The sequence below is a fragment of the Entelurus aequoreus genome, linkage group LG23 (genome assembly GCF_033978785.1).
Source record: "Entelurus aequoreus isolate RoL-2023_Sb linkage group LG23, RoL_Eaeq_v1.1, whole genome shotgun sequence".
In the NCBI taxonomy this organism is placed as follows: Eukaryota; Metazoa; Chordata; class Actinopteri; order Syngnathiformes; family Syngnathidae; genus Entelurus; species Entelurus aequoreus.
The window spans coordinates 45,417,274-45,437,711 of NC_084753.1; the positions used below are offsets into that span (position 1 = coordinate 45,417,274).

A 20,438-nucleotide genomic window follows, 5' to 3' on the forward strand; every position below is an offset into this window, starting at 1 on the left:
CATCTTCTTCTCATGCACACATACACCTCATCTTCTTCTCATGCACACATACACCTCATCTTCTTGTCATGCACACATAGACCTCATCTTCTTCTCATGCACACATACACCTCATCTTCTTCTCATGCACACATAGACCTCATCTTCTTCTCATGCACACATAGACCTCATCTTCTTCTCATGCACACATAGACCTCATCTTCTTCTCATGCACACATAGACCTCATCTTCTTCTCATGCACACATACACCTCATCTTCTTCTCATGCACACATAGACCTCATCTTCTTCTCATGCACACATACACCTCATCTTCTTCTCATGCACACATAGACCTCATCTTCTTCTCATGCACACATACACCTCATCTTCTTCTCATGCACACATAGACCTCATCTTCTTCTCATGCACACATACACCTCATCTTCTTGTCATGCACACATACACCTCATCTTCTTCTCATGCACACATACACCTCATCTTCTTCTCATGCAGAGATAGACCTCATCTTCTTCTCATTCACACATAGACCTCATCTTCTTCTCATGCACACATAGACCTCATCTTCTTCTCATGCACACATAGACCTCATCTTCTTCTCATGCACACATAGACCTCATCTTCTTCTCATGTAGAGATAGACCTCATCTTCTTCTCATTCACACATAGACCTCATCTTCTTCTCATGCACACATAGACCTCATCTTCTTCTCATGCACACATAGACCTCATCTTCTTCTCATGCACACATACACCTCATCTTCTTCTCATGCACACATAGACCTCATCTTCTTCTCATGCACACATAGACCTCATCTTCTTCTCATGCACACATACACCTCATCTTCTTCTCATGCACACATAGACCTCATCTTCTTCTCATGCACACATAGACCTCATCTTCTTCTCATGCACACATACACCTCATCTTCTTCTCATGCACACATAGACCTCATATTCTTCTCATGCACACATAGACCTCATCTTCTTCTCATGCACACATACACCTCATCTTCTTCTCATGCACACATAGACCTCATCTTCTTCTCATGCACACATACACATCATCTTCTTCTCATGCACACATAGACCTCATCTTCTTCTCATGCACACATAGACCTCATCTTCTTCTCATGCAGAGATAGACCTCATCTTCTTCTCATGCACACATACACCTCATCTTCTTCTCATTCACACATACACCTCATCTTCTTCTCATGCACACATAGACCTCATCTTCTTCTCATGCAGAGATAGACCTCATCTTCTTCTCATGCACACATACACCTCATCTTCTTCTCATGCACACATACACTTCATCTTCTTCTCATGCACACATAGACCTCATCTTCTTCTCATGCACACATAGACCTCATCTTCTTCTCATGCACACATAGACCTCATCTTCTTCTCATGCACACATAGACCTCATCTTCTTCTCATGCACACATACACCTCATCTTTTTCTCATGTACTCATGCAGAGATTTTATGGAGGATTGTAGTTTATCATAGAAGTAGCACACAATGTTGGCGTGGTTAGCATGAGCTAATATGCTAAAACAGATGTATTATCAACTTCAAACGACATTCTTTTTGTATTGTTTCACTTTCACAAATTCCTCAGTAAATTCAGCAAAACGTCAGCGTGGAGTTATTGAGTGTGATTGAGAGCTAGCTTGCGCAGCTAATGGCTCCATCACCATGACTGACATTTGGTTTGATCAGCCGTTTTACTGCCCTGTTACAGACACCAACAATTAAGGTATGTAAATAACCATTTACAGAATATTGATGTGTAAAACAACTCATTTCACAACGTATATATTTGCCACTAATATGTAGTGGGTGTGGCTTGTATCCAGGTGTGTTCAACAGTCCAGGAAATATATCTGCCACTAATATGTAGTGGGTGTGGCTTATATCCAGGTGTGTTCAACAGTCCAGGAAATATATCTGCCACTTACATGTAGTGGGTGTGGCTTATATCCAGGTGTGTTCAACAGTCCAGGAAATATATCTGCCACTTACATGTAGTGGGTGTGGCTTATATCCAGGTGTGTTCAACAGTCCAGGAAATATACCTGCCACTTATATGTAGTGGGTGTGGCTTATATCCAGGTGTGTTCAACAGTCCAGGAAATATATCTGCCACTAATATGTAGTGGGTGTGGCTTATATCCAGGTGTGTTCAACAGTCCAGGAAATATACCTGCCACTAATATGTAGTGGGTGTGGCTTATATCCAGGTGTGTTCAACAGTCCAGGAAATATACCTGCCACTTATATGTAGTGGGTGTGGCTTATATCCAGGTGTGTTCAACAGTCCAGGAAATATATCTGCCACTTACATGTAGTGGGTGTGGCTTATATCCAGGTGTGTTCAACAGTCCAGGAAATATATCTGCCACTTACATGTAGTGGGTGTGGCTTATATCCAGGTGTGTTCAACAGTCCAGGAAATATACCTGCCACTTATATGTAGTGGGTGTGGCTTATATCCAGGTGTGTTCAACAGTCCAGGAAATATATCTGCCACTAATATGTAGTGGGTGTGACTTATATCCAGGTGTGTTCAACAGTCCAGGAAATATACCTGCCACTAATATGTAGTGGGTGTGGCTTATATCCAGGTGTGTTCAACAGTCCAGGAAATATACCTGCCACTTATATGTAGTGGGTGTGGCTTATATCCAGGTGTGTTCAACAGTCCAGGAAATATATCTGCCACTTACATGTAGTGGGTGTGGCTTATATCCAGGTGTGTTCAACAGTCCAGGAAATATATCTGCCACTTACATGTAGTGGGTGTGGCTTATATCCAGGTGTGTTCAACAGTCCAGGAAATATAGTACATTCAAAAAAAGGTATTGAACACAAACACTACGGGGGCCTTTTCATTTTGCAAGTCTTTGTCCTTGAAGACTAATATGAGAGGAAATGTTAAAAGCATGACAAGGACTGAGTCCAGAGGCCATTAAAAGCCAAATGAAACACTTTGTCAGCGGGAGAAATTGCAAGTGTAAAGATAGAAAGCTGGTAGAAGCACCAACACAAACACCAACACCAACACCAACAGCAACAGCAACACCAACACCAACACCAACAGCAACACCAACACCAACACAAACACAAACACCAACACCAACACCAACACCAACACCAACACCAACACCAACACCAACACCAACACCAGCACCAACACAAACACCAACACCAACACCAACACCAACACCAACACCAACACCAACACCAGCACCAACACCAACACAAACACCAACACCAACACAAACACAAACACCAACACCAACACCAACACCAACACCAACACCAACACCAACACCAACACCAACACCAACACAAACACAAACACCAACACCAACACCAACACCAACACCAACACAAACACAAACACCAACACCAACACCAACACCAACACAAACACCAACACCAACACCAACACCAACACCAACACCAGCACCAACACCAACACCAACACCAACACCAACACCAACACCAACACCAAAACCAACACCAACACCAACACAAACACCAACACCAACAGCAACACCAACACCAACAGCAACACCAACACCAACACCAACACCAACACCAAAACCAACACCAACACCAACACAAACACCAACACCAACAGCAACAGCAACACCAACACCAACAGCAACACCAACACCAACACCAACACCAACACCAACACAAACACCAACACCAACACCAACACCAACACCAACACCAACACCAACACCAGCACCAACACCAACACCAACACCAACACCAACACCAAAACCAACACCAACACCAACACAAACACCAACACCAACAGCAACAGCAACACCAACACCAACAGCAACACCAACACCAACACCAACACCAACAGCAACAGCAACAGCAACACCAACAGCAACAGCAACACCAACACAAACACCAACACCAACAGCAACACCAACACCAACACCAACACCAACAGCAACACCAACAGCAACAGCAACAGCAACACCAACACCAACACCAACAGCAACAGCAACACCAACAGCAACACCAACACCAACAGCAACACCAACACCAACACCAACACCAACAGCAACACCAACAGCAACAGCAACAGCAACACCAACACCAACAGCAACAGCAACAGCAACACCAACAGCAACAGCAACACCAACACCAACAGCAACACCAACAGCAACAGCAACACCAACAGCAACAGCAACACCAACACGCTGCACACTTGAAAGAAGACATTTACTTCTCTAACTGGCGATGAATGCAACTCAAACAACACAAAGGAGGCCATGTTGCAACACTAAGATCAATAATCATCATGTGGAATATTATATACACGTATTTATATTCTATACACTTATTTATATGCTATACACGTATTTATATTCTATACACTTATTTATATGCTATACACTTATTTATATTCTATACACTTATTTATATGCTATACACTTATTTATATTCTATACACTTATTTATATGCCATACACTTATTTATATTCTATACACTTATTTATATTCTATACACTTATTTATATTCTATGCACTTATTTATATTCTATACACTTATTTATATTCTATACACTTATTTACATTCTATACACTTATTTATATGCTATACACTTATTTATATGATATACACTTATGTATATGATATACACTTATTTATATGCTATGCACTTATGTATATGATATACACTTATGTATTTATATTCTATACACTTATTTATATGCTATATACTTATTTATATGCTATGCACTTATTTATACGATATACACTTATTTATATGCTATACACTTATTTATATGATATACACTTATTTATATGCTATACACTTATTTATATGCTATGCACTTATTTATATGATGTACACTTATTTATATTCTATACACTTATTTATATGCTATACACTTATTTATATGCTATGCACTTATTTATATGATATACACTTATTTATATTCTATACACTTATTTATATGTTATACAATTATTTATATTCTATACACTTATTTATATGTTATACAATTATTTATATTCTATACACTTATGTATATTCTATACACTTATTTATATGTTATACAATTATTTATATTCTATACACTTATTTATATTCTATACAATTATTTATATTCTATACACTTATTTATATGCTATACACTTATTTATATGCTATACACTTATGTATATGCTATACACTTATTTATATGATGTACACTTATTTACACACACTTAGTGAACACATGACTTAGTGAACACACACTTAGTGAACACACACTTAGTGAACACACACTTAGTGAACACATACACACACTTAGTGAACACATACACACACTTAGTGAACACACACTTAGTGAACACACACTTAGTGAACACATGACTTATTTACACACACTTAGTGAACACATACACACACTTAGTGAACACACACTTAGTGAACACACACTTAGTGAACACATACACACACTTAGTGAACACATGACTTAGTGAACACAGGACTTAGTGAACACACACTTAGTGAACACATACACACACTTAGTGAACACATACACACACTTAGTGAACACACACTTAGTGAACACACACTTAGTGAACACATGACTTATTTACACACACTTAGTGAACACATACACACACTTAGTGAACACACACTTAGTGAACACATACACACACTTAGTGAACACATGACTTAGTGATCACATGACTTAGTGAACACATGACTTAGTGATCACATGACTTAGTGAACACACACTTAGTGAACACATGACTTAGTGAACACATGACTTAGTGAACACATGACTTAGTGAACACACACTTAGTGAACACATGACTTAGTGATCACATGACTTAGTGAACACACACTTAGTGAACACATGACTTAGTGAACACATGACTTAGTGAACACACACTTAGTGATCACATGACTTAGTGAACACATGACTTAGTGATCACATGACTTAGTGAACACACACTTAGTGAACACATGACTTAGTGAACACACACTGCCCTTGGCACTAATCAGTAGGGGGAGGATGAAATGATGATTATGATAAGCAGCCATAATTCTTGTGTGTCAGGAGGAAATAGTCTTGAATGTTCTCCCACACCAGCAGCATGTTTTCTGCCCTCCAGGCACAACCTCTTCTCTCAAACGCCACAACCTCTTCTCTCAAACGGCGTCTGGGGAGCGTTCAGACGTGTTTGCTTGGGGGCATTTGGACTATTGGGGCCTCCACTCAACAACCTTCTGGATTGTTCTCAGTGCAGACGTGTTTGCTGCAGGCCAACTCAACAACCTTCTGGGTTGTTCTCAGTTGCTTGGACCTCACAAGATCTAATTGGCATAATTAACTTCATCCACCAGGGACTGATGAATAGTCAACCTTCATCCAAAACAAATACTTTCATTTTAGGCCAGAAGTGTTCCCCCATTACAGGGGTATGTTCCCATTCAATTGGCCCACTTTTTTGTTTATTCTTGAATAGCGTCGCCATGGTAACTTGAAATGATCCCAATTGAAGATATTGCTCTCGGCACAAATGAGATCTTTCCGATGGTATAACATATGTGGGGGTCCGTTAGCTGGTCCATCTTGTATTAGACATAATGGGTGTACCTATTCAATTGGCCCATTTTTGCTATGAAATTGGCGCCTTTAAAAAAAAAATGGTGATTAGCATCGCCATGGTAACACGAAATGTTCCCAACTTAAAATACGGCCATCGGCGCGAAGGAGACCTTTCCAAGGGTATAACATGTGTGGGGGTTCATTGGCCAGTTCGTCTCGTATTAGACAAAATGTCCGTACCTATTCAATTGGCCTATTGTTTTTGTTTTTCGTGAATAGCGTCGCCATGGTAACAGGAAATGTTCCCAACTTAAAATACGCCCATCGGCGCAAAGGAGACCTTTCCAAGTGTTTAACATGTGTGGGGGTTCATTGGCCGGTTGGTCTCGTATTAGACAAAATGTCTGTACCTATTCAATAGGCCCATTTTTTTTGTTTTTTATGAATAGCGTTGCTATGGTAACATGAGATGTTCCCAATGTAGATTTCCGCCATCGGCGCGAACGAGACCTTTCCAACGGTATAACATATGTGGGGGTGCGTCGGCCGATGGTCTCGTAGTGGCGGTAAAAGAAAGTGTTGGAACTACAAGAATAATCAAGTTTGAAGTATGAGCAATAATAATATTGCATTGAAGCAGGCCCATAATTATAGTTACTCTTTTATTTACCAAAAAGTCACTGAATTACCCAGCAATTAGTCTTAGAGTGTTACGTGCGTATTTGTACGGGCTATTGTAATGTAATGACACTAGCATTGCTAGCATTAACCCTAACCCTAACAACCCTAACCCTAACCCTAGCCAACAATATGGCTGTGCTGTGACACGGGGCGTGTGGTATCAAATATATGTCCTTCTTAGTGAGCAGACCTATTGATGCATTAGTGAGCAGACATATTGATGATTAGTGAGCAGACCTTTTGATGATTAGTGAGCAGACCTATTGATGATTAGTGAGCAGACCTTTTGGTGATTAGTGAGCAGACCTATTGATGATTAGTGAGCAGACCTTTTGATGATTAGTGAGCAGACATATTGATGATTAGTGAGCAGACCTTTTGATGATTAGTGAGCAGACATATTGATGATTAGTGAGCAGACCTTTTGATGATTAGTGAGCAGACCTATTGATGATTAGTGAGCAGACCTTTTGATGATTAGTGAGCAGACCTATTGATGCATTAGTGAGCAGACATATTGATGATTAGTGAGCAGACCTTTTGATGATTAGTGAGCAGACCTATTGATGATTAGTGAGCAGACCTTTTGATGATTAGTGAGCAGACCTATTGATGATTAGTGAGCAGACCTATTGATGCATTAGTGAGCAGACCTATTGATGCATTAGGGCAGGGGTGGGCAATTAATTTTTACTGGGGGCCGCATGAGCAACCCGAGCACTGCTGTAGGGCCACATCGACAATATTTCAATTACATTTTGCTCAATATTATTTTTGATGTTTACCGTAAGATAAATAATAATAATAATAATAATAATAATAATAATAATAATAATAATAATAATAATAATAATAATAATAATACTTTCATTTAACCTAACTTAACTTTATACCAAAAGCAGTGCTTTGGAAATCATTTGTACCCCTTTCAGAGATGACATTTAGTTGCCCTTAAACATCCTCATGTTGCACAATGAAATGTAAGCATAGGATGAAGTGTGTAACTTTCTCTAGTAACAGCATTCCATGATTAATATCAATGAATTAACATTAATAATACATGACAGTAAAATAAGCACACGTATGAGTGAGGAGTCATAGAGTAACTTTGTGTAGTGTTTGAGTTGTCCGACTTTTTGTGTGGCCATAAACGCACCAGTGGTTTAGTGCTATGCGTGTTGGTGACAGATGACAAGTTGCTTTTGGCCTGGTTTGTACGGCAGAAAATGACTAGTTTTTCTAGATAGAAGTGTTTTATTCATGTTTTTGGTGTGGTTATGTCCGAATATAAACAGTTTTGCTCAATAAAGTGATGGATATAATTCGTGTCCTCGAAGCATCTCGATAGACGTTACAATAATTGAACGGTGTTGACGAACACCGTTAGGGCCGCTTGTTGTCACTGTCACTCAGAGTTGCATTGCAAAATTACACAGAATAAATATGTTTATTTTGTTTAGGATTCAGATGGGATTTGATTTGGTGCGCGGCATATATTTGCTGTGCGCAGAGGACGCTTGAGCAGTGCGCAATTGCGCAGGCACGCACCTTAGAGGGAACGTTGCTTGGCAGTCCATGTCTTGTTGAAAACACGCCATTCCTCATCAACTAACATGTCACAAATTATGTTGAAGAACCAATGAAGGGAGGTTCCACCATACCAAACATGTCACGAACCATGTTGAAGAACCAATGAACGGAGGTTCCACCGCACCTAACATGTCAAAAACTATGTTGAAGAACCAATGAATGGAGGTTCCACCGAACCTAACATGTCAACTCAATGCCAACAATCTTAGTAAACAGAAGACTAGCTGAAATGTAGCTCTTCTAACGTATTAATTCTTCAGTAATACTTGCTCACTTCTAATATCAAGCGTCTAAGCTGGGTTATACTAACTGAATGTTGTCCATTGAGAGGACTGTAAGCAATGTTCCCTCTACAACCTGACTAACTGAATGTTGTCCATTGAGAGGACTGTAAGCAACGTTCCCTCTACAACCTGACTAACTGAATGTTGTCCATTGAGAGGACTGTAAGCAACGTTCCCTCTACAACCTGACTAACTGAATGTTGTCCATTGAGAGGACTGTAAGCAATGTTCCCTCTACAACCTGACTAACTGAATGTTGTCCATTCAGAGGACTGTAAGCAATGTTCCCTCTACAACCTGACTAACTGAATGTTGTCCATTGAGAGGACTGTAAGCAATGTTCCCTCTACAACCTGACTAACTGAATGTTGTCCATTCAGAGGACTGTAAGCAACGTTCCCTCTACAACCTGACTAACTGAATGTTGTCCATTGAGAGGACTGTAAGCAATGTTCCCTCTACAACCTGACTAACTGAATGTTGTCCATTCAGAGGACTGTAAGCAATGTTCCCTCTACAACCTGACTAACTGAATGTTGTCCATTGAGAGGACTGTAAGCAATGTTCCCTCTACAACCTGACTAACTGAATGTTGTCCATTGAGAGGACTGTAAGCAATGTTCCCTCTACAACCTGACTAACTGAATGTTGTCCATTGAGAGGACTGTAAGCAATGTTCCCTCTACAACCTGACTAACTGAATGTTGTCCATTGAGAGGACTGTAAGCAATGTTCCCTCTACAACCTGACTAACTGAATGTTGTCCATTGAGAGGACTGTAAGCAATGTTCCCTCTACAACCTGACTAACTGAATGTTGTCCATTGAGAGGACTGTAAGCAATGTTCCCTCTACAACCTGACTAACTGAATGTTGTCCATTGAGAGGACTGTAAGCAATGTTCCCTCTACAACCTGACTAACTGAATGTTGTCCATTGAGAGGACTGTAAGCAATGTTCCCTCTACAACCTTCCAGTGTGAACACACCAACGTCACACCTGACTAAATGACAATCTTGTATTGTGATCATCAAATGACAGCAGTCTTTTTCATGAGATCATTTTCTGACTGAAGTGACTTCCAATGAAAAGAAGAAGAACATTTGTTTTCATGAGCTATGTACCAGCGTGTCTGGGTGGGGGTCCTACTTTAGAAATGATTTGTACCCTTTTCAGAGATCTCATTGAATTCCCCTGAAACATTCTCATGTTGCACAATGAAATGTAAGCAAGGGATAAAGTGTATGTAACTTTATGTCTGTAAAATATCACTTTTGATTTGAGTCATGGAGTAACATCATTGCATGATGAATATCTATAAATGAACATAAATGATAGTAGAATAAGCAAACGTGTGATTGAGGAGTCTGGCATTTACACTTCATGTGTAGTGTTGGACTTGTCCCACTTTTTGTGTGGCCCTGAACACATCGGAGCTGATATGACAAAGTGGCCCAGTTTTCACGGCACTAAATGACCACTTTTGCCAGATAGATGTTTTTTACTCATGTTCTTCTTAGTAGTATTTGCTGAGTAAAGTGATGGATGGAAGTGATGTCCTCTTTAAGGACCTGGCAATGAACAGTTGTGTTGTCTGTTAGGGCCTCGTTGGCACAGAACACTTAGTTATGTTTGTTTTCTTCACACTTCAGGCTGGAGAGGATTTAGTAGATTAGCTGTGAGCAGAGGACGTGTCAGCAGTGCACTTTATGCTAAACATGATGGAGGTCAGGAATGGTTTCTTCTAGTGAGACTAAAACATCTTTCAGCAACTCTGTCAACTTCACGCCGCCCTCAACACAATTAGCAGCTCAGCCATGAAGTGGAAAGTGACTTGAGGACTAACCCAATGACTAACACACCAACTAACCACTAACCCAATGAATAACACACCAACTAACCACTAACCCAATGACTAACTCACCAACTAATGACTAACCCAATGACTAACTCACTAACTAATGACTAACCCAATGACTAACACACCAACTAACCAATAACACAATGACTAACTCACTAACTAATGACTAACCCAATGACTAACACACCAACTAACCACTAACCCAATGACTAACACACCAACTAATGACTAACCCAATGACTAGCTCACTAACTAATGACTAACTCAATGACTAACACACCAACTAACCACTAACCCAATGGCTACCTCAACAACTAATGACTAACCCAATGACTAACTCACTAACTAATGACTAACCCAATGACTAACTCACCAACTAACCACTAACCCAATGACTGACACACCAACTAACCACTAACCCAATGACTAACTCACCAACTAATGACTAACCCAATGACTAACTCACTAACTAATGACTAACCCAATGACTAACTCACCAACTAACCACTAACCCAATGACTAACACACCAACTAACCACTAACCCAATGACTAACTCGCCAACTAATGACTAACCCAATGACTAACTCACTAAGTAATGACTAACTCACCAACTAGCCACTAACCCAATGACTAACTAACCAACTAATGACTAACCCAATGACTAACACACTAACTAACGACTAACCCAATGGCCAACTCACTAACTAACAACTAACCAAATGACTAAATTAGTAACTATCTAACTAACCAAATGACTAACACACTAACTAGTGACTAACCCAATGACTAACTCACTAACTAACAACTAACCCAATGACTAACTCACTAACTAACAACTAGCCCAATGACTAAATTGCTAACTAACTAACCCAATGACTAACCCAATGGTCTAGTGGGAGCAAACTAAGAACACATCAAGGGTGTTGCGGTACATATGTTGTTGCGCTCACTCACTCACTCACTCACTCATTCATTCACTCACTGACTCACTCACTCACTCACTCACTCACTCACTCACTCACTCACTCACTCACTCACTCACTCACTCACTCACTCACTCATTCACTCACTCATTCATTCACTCACTGACTCACTCACTCACTCACTCACTCACTCACTCACTCACTCACTCACTCACTCACTCACTCACTCACTCACTCATTCATTCACTCATTCATTCACTCACTGACTCACTCACTCACTCACTCACTCACTCACTCACTCACTCACTCACTCACTCACTCACTCACTCACTCACTCACTCATTCAGTCACTCACAGAGGAGGCGCCGCTTTTCATAAAGTTGGAAAAGGAAAGATGTGGAAAAAGTACCTTTGCTTTTAGCTGGAAGAGAAGAGAAGACGGACGGGAGAGAAGACAGACAGGAGTTAGACTGCTGCTCACATACATGTGCATTGATATTTATATTTCATATATACATTGATATTTATATTTCATATATACATTGATATTTATACTTCATATATATATTGATATTTATATTTCATATATACATTGATATTTATACTTCATATATACATTGATATTTATATTTCATATATACATTGATATTTATACTTCATATATACATTGATATTTATATTTCATATATACATTGATATTTATACTTCATATATACATTGATATTTATATTTCATATATACATTGATATTTATATTTCATATATACATTGATATTTTTACTTCATATATACATTGATATTTATACTTCATATATACATTGATATTTATATTTCATTACATTATATATACATTGATATTTATACTTCATATATACATTTGAATGGATGTCATGGAATGGAGAGATGGATTCTCATCAACACTTTGTAGGATAAAAACAACTTTTTTTGTTTGCAACATGTCTTTGTTTGGTCCAGAGGTCAATCAATCAATGAGTTTATTTATATAGCCCTTAATCACAAGTGTCTCAAAGGGCTGCACAAGCCACACTGAGTGAAGGATGGGATGTCTCTGTACATTGCTGCATTCATGTTTCCCTCTACCCTGACTAGTCTCCCAGTTCCTGCAGCTGAAAAACATCCCCACAGCATGATGCTGCCACCACCATGCGTGATGCTGCCACCACCATGCGTGATGCTGCCACCACCATGTGTGATGCTGCCACCACCATGCATGAGGCTGCCACCACCATGCATGAGGCTGCCACCACCATGCGTGATGCTGCCACCACCATGCATGATGCTGCCACCACCATGCATAATGCTGCCACCACCATGCATGATGCTGCCACCACCATGCGTGATGCTGCCACCACCATGCGTGAGGCTGCCACCACCATGCATGAGGCTGCCACCACCATGCATGATGCTGCCACCACCATGCGTGAGGCTGTCACCACCATGCGTGATGCTGCCACCACCATGCGTGAGGCTGCCACCACCATGCATAATGCTGCCACCACCATGCATGATGCTGCCACCACCATGCATGAGGCTGCCACCACCATGCATGATGCTGCCACCACCATGCATAATGCTGCCACCACCATACATGAGCGGTCCCTGGTTTCCTCCAAACATGAGGCCTGGCATTCACACCAAAGACTTCAATCTTTGTCTCACCAGACCAGAGAATTGAGTTTCTCAAGGTCTGAGAGTCTTTCAGGTGCATTTTGGTAAACTTGGTACTAAGAAATGGCTTCAGTCTGGCCACTCTACCATACAGGCCTGATTGGTGGATTTCTGCAAAGATAGTTGTCTTTCTAGAAGCTTCTCCTGTCCCCACAGAAGAATGCTGTAACTCTGACAAAGTGACCATGGTCTTGGTCACTTCCCTGACTAGGGCCCTTCTCCCCCAGCTCTAGGAAGAGTCCAGGTGGTTCCAAACTTCTTCAGTTTATGGATGATGGACACCATTCTGCTCATTCGGACCATGAAGGCAGCAGAGATGTTTCTGTACCTTCCCCAGATGTGTCCTGTCTCAGAGATCTACAACCAGATGTGTCCTGTCTCAGAGATCTACAACCAGATGTGTCCTGTCTCAGAGATCTACAACCAGATGTGTCCTGTCTCAGAGATCTACAAACAGATGTGTCCTGTCTCAGAGATCTACAACCAGATGTGTCCTGTCTCAGAGATCTACAACCAGATGTGTCCTGTCTCAGAGATCTACAACCAGATCTGTCCTGTCTCAGAGATCTACAAACAGATGTGTCCTGTCTCAGAGATCTACAACCAGATGTGTCCTGTCTCAGAGATCTACAACCAGATGTGTCCTGTCTCAGAGATCTACAAACAGATGTGTTCTGTCTCAGAGATCTACAAACAGATGTGTCCTGTCTCAGAGATCTACAACCAGATGTGTCCTGTCTCAGAGATCTACAACCAGATGTGTCCTGTCTCAGAGATCTACAACCAGATGTGTCCTGTCTCAGAGATCTACAACCAGATGTGTCCTGTCTCAGAGATCTACAAACAGATGTGTCCTGTCTCAGAGATCTACAACCAGATGTGTCCTGTCTCAGAGATCTACAACCAGATGTGTCCTGTCTCAGAGATCTACAAACAGATGTGTCCTGTCTCAGAGATCTACAACCAGATGTGTCCTGTCTCAGAGATCTACAACCAGATGTGTCCTGTCTCAGAGATCTACAAACAGATGTGTCCTGTCTCAGAGATCTACAACCAGATGTGTCCTGTCTCAGAGATCTACAACCAGATGTGTCCTGTCTCAGAGATCTACAAACAGATGTGTCCTGTCTCAGAGATCTACAACCAGATGTGTCCTGTCTCAGAGATCTACAACCAGATGTGTCCTGTCTCTGCTCCTGATTAGTGATTAGGTGGCACACCTGTCCCACATCAATGAACACGAGGGTTTATCTGCCAGTGTCACCTTCCTTGCAACACTTTGTCCTAACCCAAAGACCTTACTTTCTGAACTTTGCCTGTCCTCTCTGCATTTCGGGGTCTCACCGCCAGCTATCAGCCCTTTGAGACACTTGTGATTTAGGGCTATATAAATAAACATTGATTGATTGATTGATTGATCATGCACAATGGTGACAGAGACATTGTCCAAAGTGTGGCCTGGGGACCATGTTAGCAAAACTACATGTTTTCCATGAGATGCTTAGCATGGTGGCCTCACAGTCAGGAGATCACATCTCTCTTGGGGTGTGCATGTTCTGTGGATGATGTCATACCATTACACCCTGTGTGGTTATTCACTACAATGGCAATATTTAGTCAACTGTTCTGTGGATGATGTCATACCATTTCACCCTGTGTGGTTATTCACTACAATGGCAATATTTAGTCAACTGTTCTGTGGATGATGTCATACCATTACACCCTGTGTGGTTATTCACTACAATGTCAATATTTAGTCAAGTGTTGATGAGAACCTGCACAACAAGGATGTTAAGTCACAAGTCCAACATGCCACCACACCACATGAATACGTGTCAGAGCATCATGTCCACAAATATTTAATACTACATTGTAGGTCTAGCTCATTTGTACACGAGTCTAAAAACCTAATAAAGAATAATATCGGTTTATAATCCTCTTTTTCTGGCTTGTTGTAGAAGATGGACAGGCTAGTGACATGTTTGGACACCCTGGCAAAAACTGAAATAATTCATATTTTACATACATACATACATACATACATATATATATATATATACATATATATATATATATATATATATATATATATATATATATATATATATATATATATATATATATATATATATATATATATATATATATATATATATATATATATATATATATATATATATATATATACATGGACATATCTACATACATACAGATATATAGACATATCTACATACATACATACATATATACACATATGTACATATATACATACATACATATACACATTTGAATATATATATATATATATATATATATATATATATATATATATATATATATATATATATATATATATATATATATATATAAATACAGATTAAAGAGTTGACAATAACATGATGCCCAGGATGTAGTGTATTCATCACAACATGCAAACATGCCAGAAAGGAGGATGAGTGTCATACCTTGTTCTGCCATCATGTGTGCAACACCTTGACACGGCCAGAGAAGGGAAGGAAGGAGAGAGCACAGAGAAAGAGAAAGTGGAACACTTCAGCACATTTCCAATACACTGATGGTATTGTCTTGTCTTTTCCCAGCCACAGAAAACATAACAACACGACACACTGACAGCTCACACACAGCAACTTTATTTACTCACACAAATCATCATATATATATGTATATATATATATATATATATATATATATATATATATATATATATATATATATATATATATATATATATATATATATATATATATATATATATATATATATATATATATATATATATATATATATAGTATTCTCTATAGTATTTTCCCCCAACTTTTTCAAACTCTCCAATTATTGTATTTGTACAGAGGTGATTATTACACTCCTGTGTAGTACATGGAGTGTTGCTGCTACTGGAACCTTCCTTACCCTGGAGGCCAAGGGATCAGCAAGGTTTCATCCAGTCTAATCTTATCTAGTTTAAATATCTGAAAATAAATGGCAAAAGGGGGGAAAAAAAAGGAAAATAAGAAAGTTACAGGATAAAATTATCTAATTTTAGAGTAGGGTAACCTTAATAAAGCGTCCATGAATTGGTTATTAATTACTTTGTCAAATCTTCACATAAAAAATGGATAAGCTGCTGTGAGTGATTAAGAGTGACCAAGCTAACGACCTTAATTAGTGAGTCCTTTCACATTACAGTTTTAGAATAATAGTCAATTATGTGGGGAAAATTGTCGATGTCATAACAAGAAACATCTTATCCATTTACTATTAGATTGAATCCAATTATCTTCTTCTGGATATGCCAACCAATTCTTATGTAGAGAAGCTGGCATCCTATTTTCCACACTATTATCCCTCAATGACTTCAAAATAACCTGCATTTAAGTGAAAACAGACATATTCTTCAATCTTTCTTTTGTTAAGACATGTTATTCCATTTGGCCCTGCAACAATTATGACAGAGAGAGGGAAGTCACTCATGAATACTTCAGCCCCTGCTGAAAATAATCCACATTTCATGGCAGGCGCATGGTAACACAAAGACAGAATAGCAATACAAGTCAAGAAAACCATTCAATGAAATGATCTTCCATTTAATTGATTGATATCTTTCAGTCGGTCACCAAGGTGGTACATGACTCAGGAGGGTATACTCCCCAAGTCCTCAGTGTCACCAAGGTGGTACATGACTCAGGAGGGTATACTCCCCAAGTCTGCAGGGTCACCAAGGTGGTACATGACTCAGGAGGGTATACTCCCCAAGTCCTCAGTGTCACCAAGGTGGTACATGACTCAGGAGGGTATACTCCCCAAGTCCTCAGTGTCACCAAGGTGGTACATGACTCAGGAGGGTATACTCCCCAAGTCCTCAGTGTCACCAAGGTGGTACATGACTCAGGAGGGTATACTCCCCAAGTCTGCAGGGTCACCAAGGTGGTACATGACTCAGGAGGGTATACTCCCCAAGTCCTCAGTGTCACCAAGGTGGTACATGACTCAGGAGGGTATACTCCCCAAGTCCTCAGTGTCACCAAGGTGGTACATGACTCAGGAGGGTATACTCCCCAAGTCCTCAGTGTCACCAAGGTGGTACATGACTCAGGAGGGTATACTCCCCAAGTCCTCAGTGTCACCAAGGTGGTACATGACTCAGGAGGATATACTCCCCAAGTCCTCAGTGTCACCAAGGTGGTACATGACTCAGGAGGGTATACTCCCCAAGTCCTCAGTGTCACCAAGGTGGTACATGACTCAGGAGGATATACTCCCCAAGTCCTCAGTGTCACCAAGGTGGTACATGACTCAGGAGGGTATACTCCCCAAGTCCTCAGTGTCACCAAGGTGGTACATGACTCAGGAGGGTATACTCCCCAAGTCCTCAGTGTCACCAAGGTGGTACATGACTCAGGAGGGTATACTCCCCAAGTCCTCAGTGTCACCAAGGTGGTACATGACTCAGGAGGGTATACTCCCCAAGTCCTCAGTGTCACCAAGGTGGTACATGTCTCAGGAGGGTATACCCCCCAAGTCCTCAGGGTCACCAAGGTGACATTTATTATAGTTTTTGCATTCTGTCTTTCTCTGTTACAGTCAACCTTCCATAACATTACCATTACCATTAAATCACTATCTATTATATTCAAGATGACAAAGTATAATGCTCATTTTCTCTTTCATTCACACTTTGTAAACCTGTCTTTTGTTACTTTTTACCCATTCCAACTCACCTGCTGTTTTTCTGCTGAGCTCTGGAAAAGGAGACAGAGAAAGAAGCAAACAAAGAGAGAATTAGACACACTGGTATGACTTGCATGTGGTATACCATGCAAATATTCACACTGTCTTGTCCATACAAAGGGCTGGCAGGGAGCGCAGGCCTTGTGCATGTTCTGTACGCTGCACAGAAGGTGTGCATGTTCTGTACGCTGCACAGAAGGTGTGCATGTTCTGTACGCTGCACAGAAGGTGTGCATGTTCTGTACGCTGCACAGAAGGTGTGCATGTTCTGTATGCTGCACAGAAGGTGTGCATGTTCTGTACGCTGCAGAGAAGATGTCCAGGCGGTGAGCAGGTAAAGCGAGAATGATTTGGGTCAGAAATCGCAAATCATGTGAGGAAATAAGGAAAAGAACAGAGTATTTTCTGGACTATAAGCCGCTCCTTTTTCCTAAGCTCCGACCCCTGCGGCTTATACAGAGGTGCGGCGAATCTATACAGTTTTCGTCGCTAGCTGCTAAATTAAGGAATTAAGCAAATAAATACAACAATGTACTAAAATGATCCATGTTGAGAAACTGTTCAAACCTAAAGTGTTTACAAAGTATAACAAAGAAGAATCCTTATTCAAAAAAGAAAAGATCTTACAAAGACATCAATGACATCTGTTTTGTTGGATCAGCTGTTTTACATGCAATAGTCAAATAGGTACAGGTCAATATTGACATGTAGCCACAGACAACTGCACTCCTCAATGTCCCCAACACGGGGCAGCAATACACAAAAGCAGACAAAAGGCTCATCAATTATCTACTTTTCAATCCCTTTTCAATCGGGGTTAACTTTGAGATCATATTTTGGGAGAGCACCCATACTTCCTGAAACAGCCATTCTCTAATTTAAGGACATAAAGAATATCGAGGCGCTGTTGCCTTCAAATTTAGCACAAGGAGTCTCCGAGCCAACAAAGTTGTGGATGCTACACGCTTCTTTTTGGAATTGCTAAGAGAAGATGACTGAGGTGCTACCCCAAATAGTCCACTTAGAGAATTTGGCTTGATCTTTTCACCAATTACCAAAGAAAACATTTTGAAAATGTCCAATAACTGCACAGGGATGGACAAAGTCAAAACATATGCATTAAGTTAGCTGGAGACTATTGCCACTAATAACATTATACCGTGCTACAATAAGTTAGCTGGAGACTATTGCCACTAATAACATTATAGCGTGCTACAATAAGTTAGCTGGAGACTATTGCCACTAATAACATTATACCGTGCTACAATAAGTTAGCTGGAGACTATTGCCACTAATAACATTATACCGTGCTACAATAAGTTAGCTGGAGACTATTGCCACTAATAACATTATAGCGTGCTACAATAAGTTAGCTGGAGACTATTGCCACTAATAACATTATAGCGTGCTACAATAAGTTAGCTGGAGACTATTGCCACTAATAACATTATACCGTGCTACAATAAGTTAGCTGGAGACTATTGCCACTAATAACATTATAGCGTGCTACAATAAGTTAGCTGGAGACTATTGCCACTAATAACATTATACCGTGCTACAATAAGTTAGCTGGAGACTATTGCCACTAATAACATTATAGCGTGCTACAATAAGTTAGCTGGAGACTATTGCCACTAATAACATTATACCGTGCTACATTAAGTTAGCTGGAGACTATTGCCACTAATAACATTATAGCGTCCTACAATAAGTTAGCTGGAGACTATTGCCACTAATAACATTATAGCGTGCTACAATAAGTTAGCTGGAGACTATTGCCACTAATAACATTATAGCGTGCTACAATAAGTTAGCTGGAGACTATTGCCACTAATAACATTATAGCGTGCTACAATAAGTTAGCTGGAGACTATTGCCACTAATAACATTATACCGTGCTACAATAAGTTAGCTGGAGACTATTGCCACTAATAACATTATACCGTGCTACAATAAGTTAGCTGGAGACTATTGTCACTAATAACATTATGCCGTGCTACAATAAGTTAGCTGGAGACTATTGCCACTAATAACATTATACCGTGCTACAATAAGTTAGCTGGAGACTATTGCCAC

The 20,438-nt window shown here is 40.0% G+C and overlaps 1 protein-coding gene across 4 annotated transcripts in view; it reads right to left on the bottom strand.

Annotated features, from left to right (window-relative positions):
- nrxn3a (neurexin 3a) overlaps positions 1-20,438 on the bottom strand; it is a 462,182-nt gene that overhangs the window by 238,221 nt on the left and 203,523 nt on the right. For all 4 annotated transcript variants that reach the window (XR_009824241.1, XR_009824240.1, XM_062034732.1 and 1 more), the window contains exons 3-5: positions 18,353-18,373; positions 16,079-16,105; positions 12,335-12,346 (exon numbers count right to left, since the gene is read on the bottom strand). Coding sequence is in view for 2 of the 4 variants with exons in the window: in XM_062034732.1 (XP_061890716.1) it covers positions 12,335-12,346; positions 16,079-16,105; positions 18,353-18,373 (60 nt within the window). In the remaining 2 variants the exon portion in view is untranslated. The remainder of the gene's footprint in view (positions 1-12,334; positions 12,347-16,078; positions 16,106-18,352; positions 18,374-20,438) is intronic.